Source organism: Octodon degus, unplaced genomic scaffold (assembly GCF_000260255.1).
Source record: "Octodon degus isolate 3935 unplaced genomic scaffold, OctDeg1.0 scaffold00043, whole genome shotgun sequence".
Lineage (NCBI taxonomy): Eukaryota > Metazoa > Chordata > Mammalia > Rodentia > Octodontidae > Octodon > Octodon degus.
The window spans coordinates 11,736,848-11,763,702 of NW_004524619.1; the positions used below are offsets into that span (position 1 = coordinate 11,736,848).

Consider the following 26,855-nt stretch of genomic DNA (forward strand, 5'->3'; position numbering starts at 1 on the left):
CGGGTTCGAGGCTGCGCTCCCCGGGCGCCCGCAGAGCGAGGCCGGCCGCGCGCTCTGCCTGGCGGTGGGGGTGGCGCGCCTCGGACGCCGCTTGCCCTAGTTAAGGCGGGCGGCGGGGCTCCCGAGCCCTGCCTTTGCGGTCTCCTGCTCCGAGACGCTCCGGCTGCGGCGGGCGGGGGGCGCGGGGAGCCCCTGCCGCACCTGCTGGCCGCGCGGCGGAGTGGGGGCGGGCGGGGGAGTGAGGCGCCGCGGAGACCCAGGGGGTGTTGTGCTGAAGTTAGCGTGTTTCTGTCCGAGACAGCAATTCTAGAACAACTTGATAAATCCAGTGTTAGGACTTTGTGGTAGAAGTTTGCGTGGTGAACAGACCTGGGGTAACCCGACGTGGCTGGGGGGGGGGCAGCCTAAGTGGGCACCTAGGCTGGACCTCCGGACACCCCGCACCTGCAAGCTCCATTTCATTTTTGCTGTCAGAATGCTCCAGTACCTGGTTGATCCTGGGGTAGAGAAGAAGCTGGGGTAGCACAGGCCTGAGCCCCAGACTGAGACATTTTCAGGGGAACAAATGGGTACCTAGGAAAAAGAAAATAGTGTTTTTGTGGGTAGGGTTGATGGTTGTGAGAACTTGTTCCTTGGTGGCAAACCGTGAGTCCACACGGACACAAGACAATTTATTTTCGTGATGCCTGAGCTAATGTGGTCAGCATAGCCACAGATGCCTTTCCTGTTAAGTTTTGTCATTTGAATTTTCATGCAATCCGTAGTTTAATGAAAGGATTACTACATGCGACCGTAGGGTGATGCCTAGGAGTCCCTCATGTGTCTTAAATTTTTATGTACGGCATCTATTTAAAATAGAAGGCACTTTTTTTTTGTTTGGACTCAGCTTTACTTTGAGATAATCCTGAGTCATGCTTTAGACAAGTTCCTTCTGAGATTCAGCCCTCAGATGTCTGGATGGAAATGCTGTCGTCCCCTCTGAAGCGCTGGGGAGGAGGATGGACCTGTGGAGGTGGGATGGGGGAAGAGGCCTTCTCTCTCCCTGTTTACCTTGCCTCTGGGCCTTGCTCTGCGTTACTTGTGTGTGTTCACATTCTCCAGTTTCTTCTCCATTTACCACAGAAATCTGTTTCTGCTGCTGCCACAGGTATTTTTGACATTTGTGTATTGCTTGTTTTATGTGCATGATTTTGGGGGTGTTTTCTCTCTTTCCCCAAAGAATAAACTGGGCATAAAGAGCGACTTACTCAGGGCTCATACTTGGAAGTGGAGAACTGGAGTACTAGTCCTTCCCAACCTGGCCGCCAGGTCTCTTTCATCTGCCCTGTACTTGCCCACAGGGGACTTCAGAACCCTCCTCCTCATCTGTCACCTTTTTGGCTGAATTTTACCCTTGTGTTTTGTTCAAATGGTGTAATTACTTTTGGGAAGGCAGTTTTGTTCCATCTTTTCTCGTGGAAACTGAGGTAAGAGCAATTTTATGATTTTTGTGACTGTGACAACTCCTACATATTAAGGTTTCTTTTTGACATACCGCTTTTTCCTAGTCCACATGATTGAGAGAGGAGAAAGAGAAAAGAATTGCTTAAAAAAGCTCCCCTGGGCCGGGGAGATGGCTCAGTGGAACAAGCGCTTCCCTGGCAAGCTTAAGGGCCTGGGTTCAATCCCCAGTTGTGCCAAAAACAAACAAACAAACAAACAAACAAAAAAAACCAAAAAAACTCCCCTTTTGCAGTGGTTTGGTTCAGGAAAAATCAAACATACTCATATCGTCCTTTAGGCCTGGCTACTTGAACTGGCCTGTATGTGGATGTTAACCTAAAAGGCTCCTTCAGATGTCGCTGAGCTAGTTACTATAAAAAGTATTTCACTTTCAAACTCCCACGTTTTAAGAACAGAGAAACTCACTACAAAGGCAGCCTTGCAGGTAAGTATAGATGGAGAGAATTTATTGAGTCCTCTTTTCAGGATGCCAGGCACAAAGGTTTCAGTAGAAAAGCTTTTAAAGTGCTAGCCAGAAACTCTGGGGAGGCATAGTTATAGGTTTTTTAGTATTTGTCCAGGTTTATGTTTCAGTGTGGAGGTTGTCACAAAGGAGTGAGACTTTTGCCTTGGGGGAATTCTTAGTATGTAGCACCAGGGATAAACCCAGAATATTTGTGTTAAATTAGTTCATTGTAGCCCGTAAACTTGTAAATTGCATTCTGCTGTGGGGAGGAGGCGCCTTAATTACCTGCAAATACTGCATCTTTAGAGTTTATGCATTAGTTAGAGTAACCTTCGATACTAAAGCAGAAGTGAACTCTCAGTACTCAGTACTGCTTTGTAGTCTTTGGAATGAGAATTTTATTTGCATCAAAGTTCAGGTCTTTTCAGGTGAACTGGTGTTATCTTTCATTAAACTTCATCACTGTGCTCAGTTGTATTCACTGTCTTTTTTAACAGCCTTAATTAAGGAAACTCACTTTTTTTATTTGTTTGGTTTTTGAGACAGTGTTTTGCTATGGAATCCAGGTTGGCCTTTGACTCACTCTGTAGTCCAGGTTGGCCTCAGACTAGCAGCAGTAGTTCTCCTGCCTCAGCTTCCTGGATGCTGGGATTAGTCAGTGCACCTACCCCAGCCAATTCAGGAAAGTTACTCTAAAGTAGAAAATTTTGTTACCCTCATACTCTTCATTTGTAACAAAATTTTACAAAGATTGGGTATTTCTTTCCCTTCATCCAGTAAAGCAGGCCCTTTTGATGGTCTTCCTTTTGCTGTCGTGTGTCCTTTAACTTCTCATTCAGCCCTCTGCTGTCGCCTGTGCCAGAAGAGAGGGAAGAGGAAAAGTGAATGAATCATGTTCTAATTGTTAGCAGCTCTGGAAAAGGATTTAGAAGAGACTGAAGCTATTCCGGAAATTCTTTTTTTTTTTTGGTTTATGTTTTATGTCATTCATCTGTGTTGTCTCTGAGAGTGCTCCTCACAGCTACAGTTCAGATTCCAGCTCTTGCTTGAGCAGCTCCTTTTTATGGTTTCTTGCTGTATCTAAGCATCACCCCAGAGGATGTTTACAAGTAAGGAATAGAGATAAAATTTAAAGTGATTTAATCAATGCTATTTCCCTCCTCAAGCCTTGAATGAATAATTTGATTATTTCGACAGTTTATCCATTGTTATTGGAAGGGACTCACTGTGACTTTGCTTCAGTTTATTTTGAAGTATCTCATACAAAGGTGTAAGTATGAAGGCCTTTGGGTGCTTTTGAGGTAGGGGTGGGGGTTTGTACCAGGAATTGAACTCAAGACCTTGTGCTTGCCTGCAGGCTTGGGTGCTTTTGTAAGAAACATGGGTTTAGGTACATTCCCATAATTGCTTTCTTGAATTCCTAGGCTTAAGATTTCATTACATCTTTGTACTTGAACCTTGGCTTTGCTGTGGAGCAAGTTCAGGGGCATCATCTAAATTTCTTTGCATGACTGCTCAAGTTATCTTAGCCAGTGTTGTAGTCTGGGCTTACAAGGGAAGAAGTTATATAAAAGACCTTTTTTTTGGGTGGAACTGGGGATTGAACTCAGGTCCTTGCGCTTGCCAGGGAAGCGCTTACTCCACTGAGCCATCTCCGCGGCCCTAGACATATATTTTATATGATTATTTTTATAATAGTTACTGAAGGAGTCATATACAAAAAGAGTGCAGGAAATCTGTCCACACACTAAAGACCAAGGTCCACCTGAGGGCTTGGATCCCATTGGAATGTCCTACGTGAGTCCAGCTGAAACCTAGAGCCCGTGACAGTGTCCTTCATGAGTCCCACTGGAGGTCAGGAGCCCATGACAATGCCTCCTGCAGGCCTGTTTCACAGAGCTGCGCTGGGAAGGCCCCAAGGGCAGCGGTGGAAGCTAGAAAGTCTGCGCCAGCCAGTGGATGAAGGATCTGCGACAGCAGGGTGAGGGATCTGCACTGGAGCCAGGAAGCGATGCTCAAAGTCAGAGCCAGAGCTCCCCTGAGGGGTGCCACAGCCACCCTGCATGACAGTGAGGTCCCCAGCTCTCCTGATGATGAGAAAAGCCGAGTTCCTGTAAGGAAAGCCAACAGGACAAGCTTCTCCAGGAGACTGAGCAGTGCACCGTCTTCCTCTTTGGAGACCGGAAGCGATGCTGAAGGTGAGGAGTGGAGTGCCCCCAAAGTGAAGTGCAGCCATTCCTGGCGACAGTGAAGTCCCAAGCTCCTTCAGTGAGGAGAACAGCTGAGTTCATCAGGAAAGCCAGCACGACAAGCTGCTCCGAGTGCACCGGGGTTCTGTCATTCTAGTGCCCAGAGAGTGAGGCAGAATTGCAAGTTCAAACCCAACTAGAGCAACTTAGTGTTTTACCAGGGCCCTCTTCCCAAATAAAAGGGTGGGGGCCAGATATATATATCTCAGTGTGAAGGCCCTGGGTTCAATACCAGGTACTGCAAATAAATAACAAACCAAGTAGTGGACAGACCTTCATGATAACAGCTGTTTTTGTTCTTTTGAGATAGGGTCTCCTTATATATCTTAGGCTGGCCTGGAACTTACTTTGTAGTCCAGACAGGCCCTAAACTCATGGTAGTCCTCTTGCCTCTGACTCCCGAGTGCTGGGATTACAGGCATGTGCCATCACATTTGGCTTTTTGTTTGTTTGTTTGTTTTGTTTTTTTGTTTTCTTTCCTTTTTTTTGGGCGGAACCAGGGCTTGAACTCAGGCCCTTATGCTTGCCAGGCAAGCGCTTATTCTACTGAGCCATCTCCTTGGCCCCTGGCTCCCCCCCCCCAGCTGTTATTTTGATGCCTTTCTTTCCTTTGCCTTTGGTCTTTCATTTCTAATTTAACTGTTTGGATGTTTGGATATTTATAGATGTGTGTTTTTTGTCACTTATGAGAGAGGACAGCAGCCAGTATTCACCGCAGTGGATAAGTTCCTGCCGCTTTATGTAGCCTTGGAAGTTTTACAGAGCTTTATGAGTGAGGCTGAGTTAATGTCAGATTGCAAACAAATCACTGTTGGGAGGACAGCATGAAAAGGTAGCTATAAGGAGTCAGGTTAATCCCTTTCATTGCTTTCTCCTAGATTTTGTTCCTGTAGTTTGTACCCTAGAAGGGGAAAGATCTAGACAAGGTGTCAGAAAATACAGGTCCTCGTTCAGTACCTTCCCAGCTGTGGGCCTGGAGGAAGTCATTTAACCGTGTGGTTCCTCTGGCTTACCCTCTGCAGTGGGGGCAGGAATCTGCGCTTGTGGTCTGAGGAGTATTGGGGGCGGAGGGAGTAAACTTTCACATCCATTTAAGCTGCTTCTGTACTTTGGAATCTTTCCTTGGCTTTTACACATTTTCCTCGGAGCTTGTCCGTGAAGTCCTCCAGCTTCCCATTTCAATTTGGAGTCTTTCCCTGCTGGTGGCTCTGCCGGTCCTGTCCACCTGCTGTCTGTACTTGGGATTCCCTTTACTCTGCAAAGTGTTGCGTGGGGCCTCGCGTTGTAGTTCAGAGCTCCGCGGGTCAAGGACTGAGCTTTTCCTACCCTTGTGCCTCGGCGTTGCACGCAGGCCCATCTCCTCGTCCTTCCCCTGTAGCTGACCTAAAATAAACACGGGCTGAATGAGTAAATATTTTAATTGTCAGCAGAGAATGCTTTGGGTGACAGGAAATGCCAAAGATGAACATATTACCAGAGCTTTCAGATGACTGGCCTTTTAAATCACTCAGTTACTGATTTATGTTTAATAATTGAATCAGATGCTGGTAAGACAAATTGGTAAAACTCATTTCTTGGTTCTGTTTACATTAGATCTTGTTTGTGGGCAAGTCAGTGCGGTGACAACCCTGAATCTGACATTTGTTCCAGTTCTTATCGTGTAGCGCACAGAGGCCTATCTGCACACAGCTGCTGAGTGCGAGGGATAGAAAGTGCCTGCACATCTTCTGCTCCACATTTTAGCTTGTTTGGTTTGAAGAATTTGCAAGGTGGAGAAAGATGCTTCGGGCTCTGATTTCAGCCCTGCTGTGCTGTGCAAATGCTCTCCACACGCCTGAGCGAGCTTTTGAGAAAGAGCCTTTGTGATCTTCTGCAGCAGCCGGAGCTTGTGCTGGGAATTGTGTGCCAGAGTCTTCCAAAAGTGGGAAAAGTGGATCTGCTCAAAGACCACATAGAAAGCCGGTGCTTTTCCCGGGTGAATACTGACGAGTCTCTGTTTCTTACCGTCTCCTGCCAGCACTTTTGAGATTTGCAATTTGCTGTTTGGGTTGATTTGGGGAATGAAGCGTGTGAGCGGAGCTGAAGAAGGCAGCTCAGCAGCTGGGAGGGAGCTTCGGTGCTCTGGGATCGCAGCTGGACATAAGGCCAAGTGGCGTTGCGAGTGTGTGTGCTTGTCGGTGTCCCAGGGCTGGCTTCTCTCTGAGCACTGGCTGATGTGCTCAAAGCCAGATCTGTAAGATTCTTTTTGCCCCAAATTGTGCCCTTACAGTTTACCATTTAGATTTTCTCTGATCATTGCACAAAGATAGGAATACCTCATTACTAAAAGTGTAATTAGTTTTTAATATTGTAAAATACTTTTGGAAAATGGTAGTTGTGTCTTGGAAAATTTATGATTTTGAGTGCTTTTACTGAGATGCTTAATTTATATAGCTGAAATGCTCATGAAAAAGTTTTCTTCCCCCCTCCCTCCACTCCGCTCCCCTCCCCTGCTCCCCCCTCTCTCTGCCTCTCCCTCCCTTCCTTTCATGGTGCTTAGCATTGAATCCAGAGCCTTGGTCCTGAACTATATCCTCTGCCCTTTTTTGAGATAGGGTCTTGCTAAGTAAGTCACTGAGTTGAGCTCCAGTTTGTAATCTTTTTGCCTCAGCCTCCCACACTGCTGGCGTTGCAGGAGTGCGTCACCACGCCTGACTTGCTTTTTCTTAAATGACTCTCTTGATAGAGATTGTCATAAGTTTGTGTCAGTAGCTGAGCATGGTCAGCTGTACCTGTGGTCCCAGCACTCAGGAGACTGAGGCAGAAGGACAGAAGGATCGCTGCAAGTTCCAGGCCAGCTTGGTCTGCTATGTAGTGAGCTCAAAGCCAGCCTGAACTACACAGTAAGACCCTGCCTAAAAAAAAAAAAAAAAAAAAAAAAAAAAAATTGCCAGTATAAGGCTGTAGAGTTAATCATATAATCATAACAAATTGGCTTTTCAGAGCAGAGAATTTGAATGACTGGCTTACTTCCTAGGCTCTTTCCTCCTTCTCCAAACATGGATCAGGCCCTCCTTGTTCCTGATGTGCTGCATATAAGTCAGGGCAGAGTGCCTAGCGCAGGAGCAGGGGGGTGCTTGCTTTCCCAGGTCTTCGCCCAGCAAGCCCCCTGGTAGCTGCTAGTTGAATAAACAGAAGTAGTTTTCCGGTGGTTGGGTTGCTGCCCGTTGTGCGGGAGGGAGGTTCCTTCTCTCCGCTCACGGCTATGAACGCTGTCATGTGTCTTTTTCTTCCCTTAAGTCTCCCTGGAACCTGGGCTCCCGGAGGCGCTGTGCTGGGACAGATGGATAATGGAGACTGGGGCTATATGGTGAGTGGCCTCGCAGCTGCACTCTGAGGCTGGCGAGTTGCTTCGGTGTCTTTTTCCTTTGCATATTCTTGGTTGTATTATATCTTTATTCTTTTTTTTTTTTTTTAGTTTTTGGTACCAGCAATCAGACTCAGAACCTTGCTTGTGCCAGGCAGGGGCTGTGCCGCTGAGCTCTATCCCTGACATTAGTTGTATTCTTTTTTTTAGTAAGGGTCTATAGGGTCTTACCACATATCGGCCTCATAGTGATTCTCCTGTTTTCAGCCTCCCAAGAGCTGGGATTACAGCTGGGATTACCCAGTCTCAATCGATGTTTCAGCAGGGCCTGGGGGCCGGGCCAGCATGGCAGGCCAGGGATTGAACCCTGGTCCCTGCTTCTGCCTAAGCAGGCGCTTTAGTCCCCTGAGCTATCTGGCCTGCCCTTGTATTCTTATAAGGATTGAAATTATGAATTTGTGCAACTTCTTTCTTTTGGGTTTTTTTTTTTTTTTATTTGCTGTTTTAATGGAAGCAGCCTCAGTGCCAACTCCCCAGGTTTTTATCATGCCATCTTTGAAGGCTGGCATGATTTTCCACCCTCCAAGTGCATTACTCTGAGACGCTTCACTCCTGGAGTGATGAAACACAGGGGCCCCAGTGCTAAGGAGGGGTCCTTATATTTAGGGACTGTGGGGGTGAAGGGCCTATTCACCTGCCTCGCATTTTGTGTGTGCCCATCTTTCCCTACTTTTCACCTCTTCTAGTGAGAAATATTTTAACTTTTTCTAGTACATGAAGACTTTTTTTTTTTAAAATATGGTTTCTGAAATCCAAGGTATATTTAGAGAAGCTTGCTTCTCAAAATTAAAGGTCAGATTGCAACATTAAAGTTACGAAAGTGAATACACTCTCAGATTATGAAATTTTAAAGCTACTACAAGTCTTTGTGTGATTTTTTTTTTTTTTTTTGTCTGTAGGGTGTGTTGCCTGAACTATTTTAACTTAGTTTTTATTTTATTTTAATGTATTTGGATAGGGTCTCACTACGCAGCTCGGACTTACAGTGATCCTCCTGTTTTCAACCTCCCCAGGGCTGGCATTACAGGCCTGCACCACCATGCCCAGTCTCGGTGGCTGGCTCAACGCACTCAGGGATGGGGCTGGCACCCCATGTGGTGCCAGGGATTGAACCTTGGTCCCTGCCCTTGCCTAAGCAGGCACTTAGTCTGCTGAGCTGTCTTGTTGGCCCTTAACGTATTATTTAAAACTTAATTCCATAAAAGAGTTACTACAAATTTTTGTTTTAAAAATCTCATGATTTGTTCTCCTTCCTTGAGGGGGGAATGCAAAGAAAAATTAAAAGGTGGGGCTGGTGGGATGGCTCAGGGGTCTAAAGCACCTACTTGGAACAAGCTTAGCAAAGCACAGGGACCGCGGTTCAATCCCCCAGCACCACATGCCAGCCAGCCCCGCCCCCTGGTGGGCTGAGCTGGCCACATACACACACACACACACATACACAAGAAAATTAAAAGTAGATGTCTTTATATTGTTAGTTCATTTTTATATTATGTTAAATTGAGTTTAAGGGAACTGAAGGTCTTTCTTTAAAAAACAAAATCCAGAAATACCTGAAATGAATATATTTTAGTATGGGTTTTTCCTTCCCATGGTCTGTGCGAACCTGAGAGCTATACAGACTGAGTTTCCCTCTGGGCTCCGGGAGCCCCAGCCTCTACTCCTAGAAAAAACCTTCAAGAATAGATTTGCCTTTATTTTTTTCTATTGAAAATGAGTATTCTGTCCCTCACCGTGGTGGGCTTATTGCTGAAAGTGACTCCGAATACAATAGAGCTGGAAGGAATCTTGTGCCTTCATTGTTGTTACTGCTGTTTTTCATTTGTCCAAGTTGGAATTTTAAAAGTCTCACAACTGATGTTTTTAACTTTCAGATGACTGACCCAGTCACGTTAAATGTAGGTGGACACTTGTATACAACGTCACTGACCACGCTGACGCGGTACCCGGATTCCATGCTTGGAGCCATGTTCGGAGGGGACTTCCCCACGGCGCGAGACCCTCAGGGCAATTACTTCATCGATCGAGATGGACCACTTTTCCGCTACGTCCTCAACTTCCTAAGAACTTCGGAGTTGACCTTGCCCTTGGATTTTAAGGAATTTGATCTGCTGCGCAAAGAAGCAGATTTTTACCAAATTGAACCCCTGATTCAGTGTCTCAATGACCCCAAGCCACTGTACCCCATGGAGACCTTCGAGGAGGTGGTGGAGCTGTCCAGCACCCGGAAGCTCTCCAAGTACTCCAACCCAGTGGCCGTGATCATCACGCAGCTGACCATCACCACCAAGGTCCACTCCCTGCTCGAGGGCATCTCGAATTACTTCACCAAGTGGAACAAGCACATGATGGACACCAGAGACTGTCAGGTGTCCTTCACCTTTGGACCTTGTGACTATCACCAGGAGGTGTCCCTGCGGGTTAACCTGATGGAGTACATCACGAAGCAAGGCTTCACGATCCGCAACACGCGCGTGCACCACATGAGTGAGCGGGCCAACGAGAACACGGTGGAGCACAACTGGACTTTCTGCAGGCTGGCGCGGAAGACGGACGAGTGAGGACACCCGTGTGGCAGCCGAGGCGGGAGGTCCGGCCCTCATTCTCCCTGCAGCGTGGGCTTTTCTTTTTAATATTTGTATTTATTTGAGAGCGTTGAGGACCAGAAAGAAGTGCTGTGCTGTCGCGGGCTCTCCCACGTTTTGTCCCTGCCCCCAGTATGCATGTGCCTGTTCAGAGTCTCCAGACACCTTTTTTATAAAAAGAAGTCTGAAAATCATTATGGTATATAACTTGCCCTTAACAGAGCTTTTTCTTAATTACAGTGCTAAAATGATTTTTGAAAAAGTGGGCCCTAACTTAACTAGAAGCGATGCAAGAGTAAGCAGAGACCTCGTGATGCCTTTGAGAAAAATCAGAATATCACGTAGGGTGACCTTGTTTCCAGACCAGTAAGCAGTATTGTAATATTACAGGAAAACTGTTCCACCCATTTAAAGGTACTTGTTAAGTACTGCTTTTTACAGTTATGATAACTGTTTCTTTCTATGCATATAAATCAAGCAACCAAATATCTGTAGCCATGGAAATGTCTGACTAGAAATATTTATATTGGATTCTGAATACAAAGTATCTCTGTGGTAGAAACCTTCCTTCTTATGCCTGGTGCAGTATAATTCCCGAGTGTACTGTCTACCAGGAAAAAAAGAAAAAACTAATAAAAAGTGAAATATGAAAACGAGGCTTGTACGTGTTGACGCTTATTGTTACTTAAGGGAGGAGGTCATGCTGCTGCGGCCGAGTCTGCGTTGTTAGGGCCTACCCGTGCTGTCCTGAGCACTTGTGTGCGCTCTGCGAGGACTCAGGCAGCCTCACTGTGTGGCTTACGAGCACTTTGTTGTTTCTTTGGAACGGGGTACGGCTTTCTCTAAAAGCCTGCATATTTGCGTGATGAACATAAAGTTTGAAAAATTTTTTCAAATAGGACTTGAAGATACAGGTTTTCCTTGAGTTGTCATAGGTCTGAACATGACTTGCTATTTTCAGCTTAGTGCTAATAGCATGAGGACAGAATAGCTGGAGTCACTTTATTCTCATACATTGTGGTGACCCACAAATGGCTGTTATTATTGGCGTTAAGTTTATTTCTGAAGAGAAGGGATGAGCTGCTGTGAAGGAAGCATCTGGAACAGGAAGAGGCATGCGTACTTTTATTTATTTCACGTGGTCTTATAATTCATTTTCTTTTTGTGTTTTAGTACAGGGTCTACAAGGTCTCACTGCGTAGAGTGCACTCGTAGTGACCCGCCTGTGTTCTGCCTCCCGACAGCTGCAATCGCAGGCGCGCACCACCATGCCCAGACTTGGCTGCTGTCTCAGCGCATCCCAGGAGCGGGGCTAGCAAGGCACCCCAGGGACCGAACCCTGGCCGCTGTGTCTGCCTAAGCAGGCGCTTTACTCCGCTGAGCTATTTGGCCGGCCCTTATAGTTCGTTTTCTATGGCTTGAACTTTACGAGAAGGGTCATTATTTATGGTGTGACTCCTAGTTTCATAGAATACCTTTATGTAAAGGAAGTTGCAGCTCTTCCCGTTGTCTAAGGGAAGAGTGGAGCTCAGGCTGCGTGCCCTGGACCAGACGGGTCACACTGCCAACCACCTCTCCCTGGAAATATTCCCAAGGTGCTCTCTGGGGAAGATGCCAACGTTTATGTGTGTCTACTTTTGCCTATGTCTCTGAAAATTCACGGGGAGATTTGGCACATTACTCACATACAGAAATCCCCAGTCTCCCTATTTTCACCACATGCACACTAAGGTCCCTTGCTTTTGGCAGGTTGCTGTGGCTTCAGTAAATCAGCGTGCACACTAGCACTACCTTAGCATTTGAGAAAAGGGGCTTGTATTTCTAAGTGATGGGTGGTTGCCTAAACAAAATACCAGGAACAGCAAAACCCCAGCCAGATAGGTGTTGGTGAGCTAGGAGGGAGCAATATGAAGTAAAATTATCTGGGTTAAAAACAGTTGTGGAATAGCTGGGTGTGGAGGCATGCACCTAGAATCCCAGCACTTGGGAGGCTGAGGCAGGAGGATCCTTGCAAGTTCGGGACCAGCCTGGGCTACAAAGTGAGCTCAAGGCCAGCCTGAGCTGCATAGCAAGACCCTGTCTCTAAATAAATAAATAAAAGAACAACAACAAAAAAACCAGTTGTGGAAATAGGACTATTTCTAGTGATTCCAAGTTGATGGACGTTAGGTTTGTGACGCTTAGGTCTTCTCTTCTTGTGGATCTTGTTAGAGGTAAGTTTGTTTTTGATAAATATTCGCAGATATACTATTAACGAAAAGATTACTGTTTTCAGTAAATTAAGAAAATAGCTGAGGTTTTCTTCTTTGCACCTTATTTGTCAAGGGACATTTAACTTCCTGTGTTTTATCTAGCTGGGCAATTGGAAATGAGAGGAGAGATGTGGTTTGATGATAGCTAGGTCATCTGATACACGTATACCTCTTTCAGTGCAAGCTTAAATACCTTGCACTGTGAAGACTTCATTTTTTGACCAACTGATGCACAGCTGTGTCTTGTGCCGCTCATTGCAGGGGCGGGCACTCCTGGAGGGCAGGGAGCGTCCTTGTAAACCCAGGCAGCTGCTAAGGACATGTGGGCTGCTGCGGCTGCGGCCGCGTCGTCGAGCACCACAGGGAGCAGTGACATCCCGGATACTTGGGGACCTCACCACTGACAAAACTCAACGACGACTGGACTCCCTTTTCCTGTTATGCTGTATTTTGAATTAAATCACAAATTCTGTTGCACAGTTATTCAGCCAGTGTCTAAAAGATGACTCTTGAAATCAGTCACGTACGTAATTTTATTATTTTTTTGGTGGAACCAGGGTTTGAACTCAGACCCTTGTGCTTGCCAGGGAAGCGCTTATTCTATTGAGCCATCTCCCTGGCCCCCACATATGTAATTTTAAATATTAATTTTATATAGCATCGTGGTGCTGCTGTTCCTGGAACAGTGTTGGTTCTTCATAGCTTGGATCCCCGACTTTGCATGAGTGGTCGGATGTATTTCGTATAGGCAGGTTTCTCCTGTGTTTCAGAGAATACATTATTAAGATGGAATATGTCTGCCAGGATTACAGAGTTTTGCTTTCAAATTAAGTGTTTAGCTTCAAAAAAGTAACATTACATAAGATCCTTAATTTTTCAAATTATTTTAAAAATACATTTTGTGTGAACATATGGAGAAACATTTTTCCAAAGGGCGTCTTTCTTTTCTTATGCGGATTTTTAATAGTAGACACAGGTGGCTGATTAAAAGGAAAACACACAACTTATCTTCACTTTTGGAATTTTAATACAAATAAAAGATTTGGCTAAGGATCTTTGAAATCGAACATAAACCACTGAGCAAGGAAGCAGAAAAGGGCATCAAGTAAGCAGGATTCAATCTCAAGATTGGTTTCTCTGTCAGTGTTTCTTTTTCTTTTGAGAGCAGGTCTCACTGTGTAGTTTGGGTGGGCCTTGAACTCATGGAGATCCTCCTGCCTCAGCCCCTGAGTGCTGGGACTGCAGGTGTGCACCACCATGCCTGGCATTCCCTATCATTTTCTTTTTCTTTTTTTTTTTTTTTTCCCTATCATTTTCTAATGCAATGTCTGGCCTCATCTTTTATGTGACTTCCTTTTCTATTTACTTTTGCTCTGATTGGGCTAAACCTCCTTGAACACATGGCCTACAACTTTTTCTTTTTTTCCTGTTTTTTTGAGATAAGATCTCACTAGGTAGTTCAGGCTGACCTTGAACTCCCAGCACCCCTCTTGCTTTAGGCTCCCGGATGCTGGGATCACAGGTGTGCACCATCACAACCTCTCCCACTGCATCCCACAATAATTTCTGTCAACGCAGCATGTGCTCAACCTGTATGTATTGAAGGAATTAAGTGAATGAATCAGCGGACGTGCTTAACACATCCCACTGCTTCTTGGGTGAATATTTACAACGGAATGTTGGAGGGCCACGGAAAGCTCAGCAGCACAGCACCTGCCTGGCAGGGGCAAGGGCCAGAGTTCACTTGCCAGTAGGAAAACAAAACAAAAACAAAGCCGCGGGGTCGGGAAGATGGCTCAGTTAGAATAAGCGCTTCCCTGGCAAACACAAGGGCCTGAGTTCAGTCCCCAGTTCTGCCAAAAAATAAAGGCCTAAGTCATCATTAATTCAGCCATGCCTTTGGGTTACAAGAGGTTTCCTTCACGCCAGGGTGCAGTGGAGGCATCTGTAGCCCCATTATTTGCAACAGTAAACGAGGATGAGTCAGCCCGAAAGTTCGTAACTACGCTGGACCAAATATGAAACAAAGCCAACAGGACAATGTTCAGAGAAGCTGGATTCTTTTTTTTTTTTTTTTTTTTTTTTTTTTAGGGAAGGGTCTACAAGGTGTTCAGGGTCTCACTGCTAGATCAGACTCGTAGTGATCTGCCTGTTTACAGCCTCCCAAGAGCTGGGATTACAGGCGCGCCACCACGCCCAGTCTCAAGTGCTGTCTCATTGTGCCCTGGGGGTGGGGCTGGAAGGCAGGCCCGGGGATCTAACCCCTGCCCTTGCGCCTGCTTGCAGGCACTTAAATCCGCTGAGCTATTCGGCCTGCCCTCTGGATTCTTGATTTGAGATGGTCCCCACTGGTCCCGGCCTGCCCCTCTTGCCTCAATAGCAAATCACCTGGGGGTGGGTTCCTGGTGGGAGGGAAAATGTCTTCTGCAGTTTTCTTTGGAGGAGCCTGCTGGACCTAACACCCAGCTCAGGCAGAAAGCTCGAGGCAGACACTGTGCTTAGGGGAGGGCACAGGTTTCTATCCAGACAGAAAGCTCAGCGTAGCCTGCCGCAGGCGCAAGAGAGACCCGGCGATTCTGACATTTACTTCAGCGCAGCACTTGACTTTGGTGGGAAAGCGGCAGCTATTCCCATTTGTTCTTTTCTGTCGGCAGGGCATAATTCCACATAGCTGCTGTTTTAATTTATTTAAAAGACTACACTATGTGCCTTTTTGCACTGTGCAAAAGAAAGACATCTCTATTGGAGCTTCAGAATTGGCTCCAGTAGATTAGAAAAGTACAAGTTAAAAGTTTTTCTGGTCTCTCGAGACAGAAATGTATGGTAAGATTATGCAGCTGTGAGGAGCAATCAACGAGGGTCATTTCGACTCCCTGGAGACAAGGTAATCTAGGCCCTTACGTTACTAAATGTGCAGTAGCCACAGTGCACCTGTCACCTGCTTACAAGGCAATGGGGGCTGGGTGACACATGCTTGTCTACAGCATCTGGGTGCAGTGAGTGCCTCTGTGTCACATGAGACCATGTGCCTTGGTTCCATGAAGTGCCCTGTGCACTCTTGACAGATCCCGATGGAGTCAGGGGAAGACTCCATCCCGGCTTGCGGGCAGAGGGAAGGGGAGGAGAGCCGAGAGTGGGATGAGGCTTTACTGGCTCCCTCGGGGCTGTGAGTCAGGCTGCACTGAGATAGGCCTGCTCCCAGAGAGGCAGATTAAAGTCTTTAAAAGTGAAGACGAAAAACTAGAGACCCTGCATTCTTCAGCAGCCACAAGATCTGGGGAACTGGAATGTGTCCTGTGTGGCCAGTAAAACAGGTCTGAGCTGTGCACGTCAGCATCTCGGGGCGGGTGCGCAGGGGCTGGTGCCGTGCACCAAGGGGCATATGCGTGCCTGTGGGGCCCGGGCACTGGGCTACGTGGGAAGGCTACGCTGTTCTAATGTCAGCATTGAAACATGAAAAGGAGAACGATCTCATCATTACAGAAAGCAACATGCTAGAAACCTGGCTAGGCTGGTTGCTGGGAGTGGTGTGCACGCCTTGATTCCAGCAGGAGGCCGAGGCAGGAGGATAACTGGGGGTTCGAGACCAGCCTGTGCTACACAGTGAATTCAAAGCGGAGTGACATAGCGAGACCCTATCTCAAAAAACTAAAGAAGACAAAACAAAACAGGATAAAAGCAAATAGGCTTGTAAGTAGAGAAGTAGTAAATATGTACTTTGTTTTTTGAGATAGAGCCTCACTATGTAGTTTGGGCTGGCCCTAAACTCACCAGGTGGCCCAGGCTGGCCTTGAACTTGTGGCGCTCCTCCTGCCTTACTGGTCACCTAGTCCTAAATGTATGCATTCTTTAGGTTGGTTGCTTATATTTTCTTGAGTTAAAACGCTGTGTTCCTGGGGGTGGGGATGGGCTAAAGTGTCGTGCCCTTCCACATGACAACCATCCTGGGGATAACTGGTTCTGTTGTAATTTTAGATAATCAGGCTAGAGTAAGCAGTGAGGTATCGCAGAATACAAATTGGTAAAGCAAGTCTGACACTGTGCTAAGTGCGAACGCAGCCTGCGAGCTGCCAATGTGATGCGCTGTTGACACACCTTTTCTGAAACTAGATCAAGGAAACAGAAAAGTCAGTTCCACCCTTCATTATAAAATAGCCTGCCCTGCAAAAAAGAAAAAGAAAAAAGAAAGAAAAGGTCCATTATGCACCCTTAAGCCTTTTGTTTTGATCATCTGCTTCCAATCTGCTATGAACACTTCTTCAGTTATGTATCTGGTGACATTTGTAACTTTTCCCAATAAGGCTATGCAGAGTTTGGGCCTAGCTTAAAGCGTTGGGATCTTATGAGTCTTCCCTCCTCTTGCTGTTATGATGCTGGGGCCTGGAGCTGTGTCCTAGAGCACCTGGGGGCATGTCTCCATCCCCCTTGTAACTGTCCTGTGAGGCTTTCCCGGCTGCCAGGAGCAGCAGCCTCCCCCACCCCTGAGAAGTGTGTGCAGAAAAGGCAGTAGGAGCAGTACATTTCACTGCCAGGGTTCCTGCCAGGCCACACCCCACTCCTGGCCTCTTTTTTTTTTTTGTATATTTTAGGGAAGGGTCTACAGGGTGTTCAGGGTCTCACTGCTAGATCGGACTCAGTGATTCTCCTGTTCACAGCCTCCCAAGAGCTGGGATTACAGGTGCACACCACCACACCCAGTCTCAATCAACTCCTCAGTGTGTCCCAGGGGGCGGGGCTGGCATGGGGATCGAACCTCCAGGCCCTGTGCCTGCCTGTGGGCACATTAATCCGCTGAGCTGAGCTATTTGGCCAGCCCTTCCTGGTCTCTTCTGTATGGTCTCTAAAAATGCTCTAGACAGATAGGCCATGCCAAATGATCCCGAACCTAATGGAAATCAGTTAGGATGGGGAAACAGAGGTGTGTTTAATGCTTGTTTTCTGTTCTCTTATATAATTTATAATACGTTACACTCAGTTACCTGGGAATTATTGTTTGGTGACATCTGAGCCCACTGGAACAAACGTTCATAGACATTTCCATCATAACAGCCGAGTGCAGAATTTAAACACTGATCGGTGAAGTCGAAAGCGTCGGTTAACAGGATAGCATCCTTCCTGCGAGGGGACACGAGAGAACATAGTTTGGGTTGTCCTGGATCACATCTGAGCACCACATTAGAAACTGCATCAACAGTCACTTTTCAAACAATTCGGGTTTCTTTTTATTTGTAGTCACATATATACATATAATATGTCTGTACCCGTACACACAAAGAATTCCTTCAGACCAACTATTTGAAAAACAGAAGAGCCCAGATTCTTCCCTCCATTTCCTTCTTCCCAGAGACAGTTTCAGCCTTAATTGACATTTTGGTATTTACCTGAACATCTGTAGCTATCTTTGTTGCTGACAGCTTCCTGGTACTTCCAGAGGCACTTTCTGCTTAGTGTCCCTTAGATGTCACCTATGGCCTCTCCGTGCCAAAAGATGAAGCTTTTCTTTTAGCGCCCTCTCTGTGTGTCTGCCTCCCTGAGCCCACGCTCCCTCCCTTGGCCTTCCTCCTAATATCATTTTGGCCAGATCAAAATGCAGTGTCCCTGGGTGTGCTGGCACACTCCTGTAATCCCAGGGCTCAGGAGGCCAAGGCAGAGGATCCCTGGGAATTCAAGGCCAGCCTGGGCTACACAGCGAGTTGAGTCCAGCTTGAATTACTCAAGAAGACCAAAACAGGCAGTGCTAACATTCTGATGCCCGTACATTATTGAAGCATTGGGGGTGGCCGAGATTCTGGCCCCGATTAACCCCTTTGTGATGGCGCCTCATAGGCCCTACCACCTGTCCAGTGTCCCTCTGCCCACTGGTCTCCCTTCTGTAGTTAGCCGGCTGACATTCTGGGCCCATTATGTTCAGCACTCAAGAACACATTTAGCAATTTCTCTTGCTTTTCATACTCCCAAGCAGAGGTCTCCCCTTGTAATCTCCAATTGTCCATCAATTTTGTGCCATTACTTTTGTAGTTATGTATGTCTGCAAAAGCCGGTCTAAACTGATGTCCTTAGGGTTCAGTGGGTCCAGCTACTGTTTAGCCAATCATCTTAGCGGTTTTTTTTTTTTTTTAATTTTTAGGCAGGTTCTCACTGTGCAGTTCAGGCCGGCCTTGAGTTCACTATGTAGCCCAGGCTGGCCCCGAACTTGCGGCGATCCCCCCCGCCTCGGTCGGCCTCCTGAGTGCTGGGATTACAGGCGTGTGCCGCCATGCCTGGGAGCAATCATCTTACAGGGCTTTAGTTCATTTGGTCTCACATTCCCTTAGGGGATGAGTTCACACGTTCTCTGTCACCCGCAGCTCTGTGTTGTCTACCTCTCCCCATCTTACATCCTTTTCCACTGGTGAAATCGAAGCCATGAGAAAATTCCACAGGCTCCCTCTCTCGTGTCATTCACTTCCCTGCTTACCAACATCCCATACTAGGATTCCTGATACGCTTCCTAAACATATCATGTCCAAAATCAAACTCCTGGTCTTCTCTGTGCCCTAACCCAGGCCATCCCGCTGCCCCCCACTCATACCCAAGAGCCTGGCTTTGTCTTTCTCTTGCCCCATTAGTCTAACCTGCGGGCAAATCCTGGCCTTTCAAATTCATCTGCACTTTGCCTGCTGCCCGCCACCTCCGGCATCCCCACTCTGATCTGATCGTCAAGCACGTCTCACTTGGACTGCAGCTTTCAGCTCGCTTCCCCACCCAGCTCCCTGCTGTGTTTTTCAATTATTTTTGGAGCTGAGGCTTGCACCCAGGCCTCCCACACCCTGCATAAGTGACCTCCCATTGCATCACACTGGCAGCCCTTCTGTTTTATACTTAGTAAGTCCGTTGAAGTAATTCTATAGAAGTGTACATCGGGTTCTTTCAGGTGGTGACTGCACTTTCTTCACCCTCCCTCTTATACAAGGTAAGAGCCCACATGCTAAACCTGCGCCCTCCCCACCCCCTGGCCTCTGGCCTCATCCTGCACCTCTGTGGCTTCTTCTTCGTCCCCTCATGCCAGGCACACTCGGGCCCATGTTTGCGTCTGCGCTCTGCCTGGCAGGCCTTTCCCCGGGCAGCCACGCGGCTCCTTTCTGCTCCTGCCCTCCACCCCATGTCTCTCCTGGGGTGCCCCCTCCCCAAGCCCTGCCAAACTCCCCGCAGCCCTCACGCCCGTCCTTTTCTCCCTCGCACATGGCACCGTTTCTCGTAGCAGCGCTGGGACTCGTTTAGTGTGTGGATGGTATATCCAGCTCTTGTCTGCAGGTATTGTGGCCCTTTTAAAATCTGAAACTGTATCTTTCATTTTGGGGCTATTTTCTTAAATAATGATTTGCCTCTTCTGTTTTCTTTTCCAGACTTGTTTTACAGATGATGAACAACTAGGATGGGTTCTCTTGCTTTTTAAAAAATCTGTGGGGTTTTTCTTTTCTTTTCTTTCTTTTTTTTTTGTCTTCTTTTCATTTTTGTATTTGGTACAGGGTCTCACTACACAGCTCGGACATCTAGTGATCCTCCTGCTTTCAGCCTCCCCAGTGCTGGGATTACAGGCATGCACCACCATGCTGGGGTTCAGGGGCCAGCACAGGGATCAGACTCAGGTCCTTGTGCTTACCAGGCAGGTGCTTAGACTGCTGAGCTACCTCCTCGGCCCTGTTTAGCTTTTTAAAGACAGGGTCTTGCTATGTAATTGAGACTGGCCTTGAACTTGTCATACAGCCTAGGCTGACCTCAAACTCCCAGCAATCCTCCTGCCTCAGCCTCCTGAGTACTGGGATCATAGGTATGCACTCTACAGCTGGTTTTGTCTCTTCTTAACTATTGGAAGATATTATTATTATTATTATTATTATTTTAAGTTTCCTTCCCCCTACGATTCTCACATCCTCAAGCTGCCTCGTTCTTGCTTGCTCTGATTTCTGTCTTTCGTGTAGGGGCTTCCCTCAGGCGTCTGGGGACTTCACACTGCATGGCCCTGGGCATCTGCTAACCAAGCAGGGCCGAGTGTGCTAACGGGCTCACTGTGGGGTGAGTGGCTGGGCTCTCGGGGCCATGGCCTCCAGCTTTAGCTCCGTTCTACAGTCTCGTCAGTTTCTCTACAGCAGAGTCACTGTCTCATCTTCTTCCAGGGTGCTGGCCTGGCTGCCACTTCAGGGATGGATAGAAAACGATGCTCAGAGATGGAAGAATTAGTGCTGTCCATTTTTTCTTTTTTTCTACCGGGGATTGAACTTGGGACCTTGCACTTGCCAAGCAGGCACTTGCTTATACCACTGAGCCGATTTATGACATGGCCTGCAAAGCCTCCGGTTCTACAGGGCAGCCTTATTCTGAGTTATACAGACTGGGTCTAGGTTCCCTGGCCCACAGACCCTCAGTTTACCCTTTCTTCAGCTCCTGGGGTCACTTAGGAAAGTGTCCTGCCCAGATGTCTGAAGTAAATACTGGTGATCAAGGCAGGGACCGTGACAAAGGAACGCTGCAAGCGTGGGATCTGTCACACGCCTGATTACCCAGTCAGGTCCCCTGGGCTCCACAACCTAAGTAAGTCAATCTCCAGGCCTGGCACGTGCGGAAGTCGGCTGCTTGCATCAGCGCTGGCTGTCTTGTCTGGAATTCTCTAGGTCCCCTGGAGCGCGGGCAAACACTTCCAAGTGCTGTTTGTAGGTTTCAGAAAAATCACATGCTTAGGAGGAATTAAAGTGATTTTTAGTATTTAACTATCATTGCCCACCAGGCTTAGAAGGTCGTTTTGTTTGTGTGCTTTTAAAACAAAAAGTTTCAGGGCCGGGAAGATAGCTCAGCAGAATAAGCGCTTGCCTGGCAAGTGCAAGGGCCTGAGTTCAATCCTTGGTTCCGCCAAAAAACAAAACAAAAACAAAAAACCCCAGCAAGTTTCAAAAATTTAGACAGGCTTATGCTGTTACAAAGGTTCCCAGTACCGTAATCTCTGTAGGAGGGAAAGTTTGATAACTGGGACACAGTTGTGTCAGGTATTTTTTTTTTTTAACTCTTTGATGATTTAATTGAATACAAATATTGACTAGCCGACCCCTGTCTGTTAGGTGCTTATATGTGGTCATAAATGGCATATAATACATGCTGTTAGATACAGAGATAATTGGGTCTTTGTGTCTGTCACAAAAATCTTTTTTAATTTTTTTTTGCATTTTAGGGAAGGGTCTACAGGGTGTTCAGGGTCTCACTACTAGATTGGACTCATAGTGATTCGCCTGTTTACAGCCGCCCAAGAGCTGGGATTACAGGTGTGTACCACCACACCCAGTTTCCAGAAATCTTATTTTTATAAAACTTTTAAAGAGACCCATCAGGGGTTCCACAGGAAGTCACCCCACCCTCACCCCCAGGAAAGACGTCATATTTTCTACCTGTTGAGGCCTTAAAAAGGTTGTGTTTCTTTTCTTCTTTTTTTTTTTTTTTTTCGAAACCAGGGATTGAACTCAGGCCCTGGTGCTTGCCAGGGAAGCACTTATTCCAGTGAGCCATCTCCCGGGCCTTTTTTTTTTTCTTTAAACGGCAGAAGGGTTTTTTTTGGGCCAGCTCCGAATGCCTTCAGGGCAAGTTTGGCTGGCGATTGAACCACAGCAACCAGAGCCTGACTGCTTTGTGGAAGCAGCCACTTAAAGAACTGAGCTAAGGGACAGGCCCCCAAGGTTGTGTTTTTGAGTTAGGCCATTTTTAAGATCTTTTCAATAGTGGTAAATAATTTGTATCATTTTAATTTCTGTTACTCTTAGTATCATGGGCTTTGATATGTTTTTAAAGTAATATTTAAATTATATATAAAATAACAGGATGAAAACACTACATTAGCATTTCATGGCTCTGAATTGTCCTGCATTAATGTCATATTTTAAAAGTATTTGTAGGGGCTGGAGAGATGGCTCAGTGGTCTAAAGCACCTACTTAGAACAAGCTTAGCAAAGCACGGGGACCGTGGTTCAATCCCCCAGCACCACATGTCAGCCAGCCCTGCCCCCTGGTGGGCTGAGCTGCCCCCCCCCAAATAAATAAACAAAATTTTGTAGAAGGGCCAGCCAGATAGCTCAGCGGATTAAGCACCTGCTTAAGCAGACACAGAGATGAGGGTTCGATCCCTGGTTTGTCATGCCGGCCCGGCCCACCCCGGGGTATGCTGAGACATCGATTGAGACTGGGCATGGTGGTGCATGCCTGTAATCCCAGCGCTTGGGAGGCTGAACACAGGAGAATCACTATGAATCTGATCTGTGTAGGGAGACCCTATAGACCCTGTACTAAATACATTTAAAAAAAAGTATCTGTATTGTTGCTTTACAAGTCAGAGTATGAATTACTGAGTTAAAAAAATTCACCTTGAAGCTAAGGGAATATTAATGTAAATCTACTAAACTTGGCAAGAATTTCCTTAAGTGCATTCAAATACACAGGGACATGCATAAAATAAATAATACTTCAACCTTATTTTTTTGCGGGTACTGGGAATAAGAACTCAGGTCCTCGTGCTTGCCAGGCAGACGCTATGCCACTGAGCTATAGCCCTGGCCCATCCCTCAATCTTAGCGCACAGGTTAAGGACATAGCGCTGGGGGCAGGCAGGCCTGACCTTGTATCCAGCTCCGCTTCTGGGCAGGTGTGCAATCTGAGCAAGTTAATTCCCATATGCCTGAATTTTCTCCTCAGGAAAATACAGAGCTTAGGTCCAACTACAAGGGCCACAAGGATTAGTAAATGAGATGACATGTGCAAGAGCCTTTGGCACAGCGCCTGGTACTAGTCCTCGTTAAACGTTAGCTATGGTTACAACTATGATCGACACCCCGCGTCACAGGTAGCAGGCGCTAGTCCTGTTCCTCAGTACTGTTCTCTGTCCTGGACAGTGTGGCAGAATTTGGGCACCACGATAATGTCCAGTCCTAGGCGGAGCAGGGTCTGGGGCTGCTCTCTGAAGGCTCACGCGGCCTGAAGACCCGCGCCGGACTCACCGGATCTGGAGCAGCAGGTCCAGGTAGGTCGTCCTCAGCATGTTGACTTGGGGGGCGGACAGAAAGCCGTCATAGAGGAAGCTGCCCAAGTCGGCCAGGATGCCGTGTAAGGCGAAGAGGTCGCAGAGCCGCTTGAGCACGCGGTGGACCGCCGGCTCGCCGTGCTCCAGTTTCTCCAGCGCCTCCTTGAAATTCTTCACAGTGATATAGTAGCAGTGTGCCTGCAAGGACACAAGGGCGCGTGACCACCGATCTCGAGTCCCCGCCACCGTCACCCTGTAGCCCGTGGCAGCCACGTGGCCCGCTGTGCGCACAAGCAGCCGTCTTTTGTGTCAGCTCCCTGGGGACTGACAGAGCCTTCTCCCGGGGCGTGGGGTGTGTGCGCGTGTGCCAGGCGCGGGGGCGCTTGGGGTTGGTCTCTGGTCTCCTTGTTTTGCTTGGGAACTTTCAAGTAGGTGTGTAGGTGGACAGAAAGCATACAGGAGACACGCAGGGCAGCACCATTTTTCTCAGAAATACCGCTTTTATTGTCTGCCTGATTAAAGCGGTGCATGCATAGACAGACAGAAGACAGACAGACGCACGCACGCACACATGCACACACGCACACACGCACCGTGACGTGGGAAAGCAGGGCTTCAGGTGAATATAAAATTTATTCCAGAGACTGGGCGTGGTGGTGCGCGCCTGTAATCCCAGCACTTGGGAGGCTGTAAACAGGTGGATCACTGCAAGTCCGATCTAGTAGTGAGACCCTGTAGACCCTTCCCTAAAATACTAAACTAAACTAAACTAAAATTCATTCCCGTGAGCTAAACTTCTGGAAGCATGCGGTGCTATTCCTTAGCCCACGGGCCATGGCCTGGCTCTGTCCCTTGCTAAAATAATAAGTTAGTACTGGTAGGAAGTGGCCGTGCCATCTCCCCGGGGAGAGCCCCCTCTGACAGAGGGGCTGCGGCCCAAGGCTACCTCCCCGCCCCCGAGCCCACCACTAGGGGGTTAACGCCTCGCTCCGCAGCAGCCTTCAGGGCCCTGCTCCCTTGCCCTATTGGTTGTTACATAGTTTTGAATATTTATTCTCTGTATAACACAAATGCACATACTTGTTTTATCAGGTGGAGAGAGAAAAAGAGGAGGAGGGAAGGCAGGAGGGAGGGAGGGAGGGGCAGAGAGAGACTTCTTGGCTGGGCGTGGTGCAGCACGCCTGCAATCTCAGCTTTGGGAGGCTGAAGCAGGAGGAGGCTGAGGCAGGAGGACTTCTGAGGCAGGAGTTGGAGGCCAGCCTGGATAAAGAGTGAGTGTAAAACCAGCCGGAATTACAGAGTGAGACCCTGTCCCAAACAGCAAAAAAAAAAAAAAAAAAAAAGTGCTTCTTTGATTTTTCCGTGCACACAAATCACCTGACAAGGAAGGTCTGAGACCTTACTGCTGCTGGCAGCCCCCGTGGGTGTGGCGGAAGCCGGGTCACCAACAGCACTCCTGCCTGGCTGGCCTGCCCAGTCCTGCCCTAGGAGGCCTCTCTCGGGGCTGTCAGGTTGGAGGCTGTCATTCTCCAGGCCTTAGGCCTGAGGATTCTAGTGCTCATTTTAGCTTTCACCTGTGGCAGGGTCAGGGGCCCAGCTGCCTAAGCTCGGGCGGCTTTTCCTCCCGTGTGGTCCTGGGGCTTGAACTCAGGGCTTCAGCACTCAGCTACCTCCCCCGCCCATTTTGTAATTTCAAGACAGGTTTTGCTAAGTTGCCCAGGCTGGGCTCGAACATGTGACCCATTCTCACCTCTTGACCCCTCCCAGACTCCCTAAGGCCTGTCCCTTCCTTCCACCCCTCAGCATCTCTGCACCCACCCACTTCTCGCGAGTTCTCTTCGAAGCTCAGAGCTGCTACTGCTGCGTCCTTCTGCCTGGCCTCCGGCCCCAGTCCACACCTCCCTGCGGTGCTCATGACTTCTAGAATGAGATGCTGATCTCTCTCCCTCCCTGACCTACACCTGGCAAAGGCTTCCCATGGCCATGGAAACCAGACCCCAGCTTCTCAGAGCAGCGCAGCAGGTTCCAAGTCTTGCCTCTCTTCTCCCCTGGCTGCCCTTCCTGTCCGTGCTTGTTTGCTCCTTAAGGAGGACGGGGGCTGCCTCCCAGGCATCAGGCCTTCTCCTGCCTCTCCCTTCTGTACCTGCTGCTCTCTTCGCTTGAAAACCTTTCTCTCGAAGCTGCCACCAACCCTGCGGCAAGCTAATTTCAGCACACCCAGATGTCTTTCCCCTTGAGGCACTGCTGGGAAGTGAGCAGAGACGCACATGCCCCAGGGTCTCCCTAGCAGCCACTGTTTCCCGGTTCCTAAACTTCCCGCATGGGGATGGACAGCAGCTTCCAGTGAGCAGCCAGCCCAGGGCCCAAATGTTTGCCGCCTGACTTTCAATTATGTGCCAACACAAAACATAGTGAAAATTGAATCAGACAATCCAAGAATTGCTTCTAGGGCTAAGGGGAGGCATGACCTGCTTTTCTATCTGCGAGGAAATGTTTGAACAACGTGAAGCAAATCCAATACCTCCGCCTTGTTGCCTTTTCCCCTAAGAGCTGCCAGCGAGATCGCTTTGGAGTTAAGTCCTTTAATTAAAATACCTTGGACTAAAGCTCCAGCCGTGAAATGAGGGCAGCGGGTGCAGAGCTGGGCTGCGGCCTGACAGAGAGCTAGGATTTTCCCAGCAGGGCGGCCGCCCGGCCGCAGCAGGACCCCCGGCAGCTCAGCTGGCCCACGGCTCGCCGCAGCTCACCTTAGCGGCCTGCAGGAGGAGGACACTCGTCTGGTTCCAGGCCTCGTGCTCGTCAGCCCCGGCTTGTACCAGCATCTGCAGATGATGCACTGAGCTCTCCAGGAGCCTGAGAACCAAAGGAAAGAGATCCCGCGTTTGTGTGGCAAAGCTGTCAGACGGCTGTGTGGCCCTGAGTAACAAGAATGATTCCCATGTCCCCATCACGCCGGTGGGACGAAGCTAAATGCTTCGTAAACGTTTCCTCTCCAAGGCACACAGTCCAGTTACATCAGGGAAAACTGAGTCCTGGGGAGGTGGACTAGCATGTTCTGAGCCCCATAGCTAGCAAGGAATGGGCCAGAATTTGGGGGTGTGTGTGTGCTTTGCGAGGAAGAGGTGCTGACCCTTCCTCTAAAGCACATTCCATCCCGATAACCAGTGCTCGCTGGCCATTCTGTGGGGTAGGGGTGACTTCCTACAGCCTGGAGAGAATGCTGATTCGTTTAAAAGCTAGCGAGGACCTCAGCACCCAGCCTGCTACAGTGCCACCTGAGGCACCTCACTCTTGACCTCTAAAGTTAGTCATCCTGTTGACCTTTAACCTCTTGCATTTTCTATTCCCTACCTGTCCACCCATGACTTTTGAATTGAAAT

At 48.0% G+C, this 26,855-nt stretch overlaps 2 protein-coding genes across 5 annotated transcripts in view; one reads left to right on the forward strand and one right to left on the reverse strand.

The window, feature by feature from the left end:
- The window catches only part of Kctd6 (potassium channel tetramerization domain containing 6), a 16,591-nt gene extending 5,758 nt beyond the window's left edge, over positions 1 to 10,833 (forward strand). The window contains exons 1-3 of one of the 3 annotated variants that reach the window (XM_004631671.2): positions 1,129 to 1,147; positions 7,477 to 7,546; positions 9,478 to 10,833. In XM_004631671.2, the coding sequence (XP_004631728.1) occupies positions 7,520 to 7,546; positions 9,478 to 10,164 (714 nt within the window). In that variant the 5' untranslated portion in view covers positions 1,129 to 1,147; positions 7,477 to 7,519 and the 3' untranslated portion in view covers positions 10,165 to 10,833. Of the gene's footprint in view, positions 1 to 1,128; positions 1,148 to 5,047; positions 6,173 to 7,476; positions 7,547 to 9,477 lie in introns of those variants that run through there. The other 2 variants (XM_023715810.1, XM_023715811.1) reach the window with 2 other exon arrangements.
- A 2,229-nt stretch (positions 10,834 to 13,062) lies between these two features.
- The window catches only part of Acox2 (acyl-CoA oxidase 2), a 25,451-nt gene continuing 11,658 nt past the window's right edge, over positions 13,063 to 26,855 (reverse strand). The window contains exons 11-14 of one of the 2 annotated variants that reach the window (XM_023715713.1): positions 26,223 to 26,328; positions 23,453 to 23,673; positions 17,420 to 17,555; positions 13,063 to 13,199 (exon numbers count right to left, since the gene is read on the reverse strand). In XM_023715713.1, the coding sequence (XP_023571481.1) occupies positions 13,137 to 13,199; positions 17,420 to 17,555; positions 23,453 to 23,673; positions 26,223 to 26,328 (526 nt within the window). In that variant the 3' untranslated portion in view covers positions 13,063 to 13,136. Of the gene's footprint in view, positions 13,206 to 17,419; positions 17,556 to 23,452; positions 23,674 to 26,222; positions 26,329 to 26,855 lie in introns of both variants that reach the window. The other variant, XM_023715712.1, reaches the window with a different exon arrangement.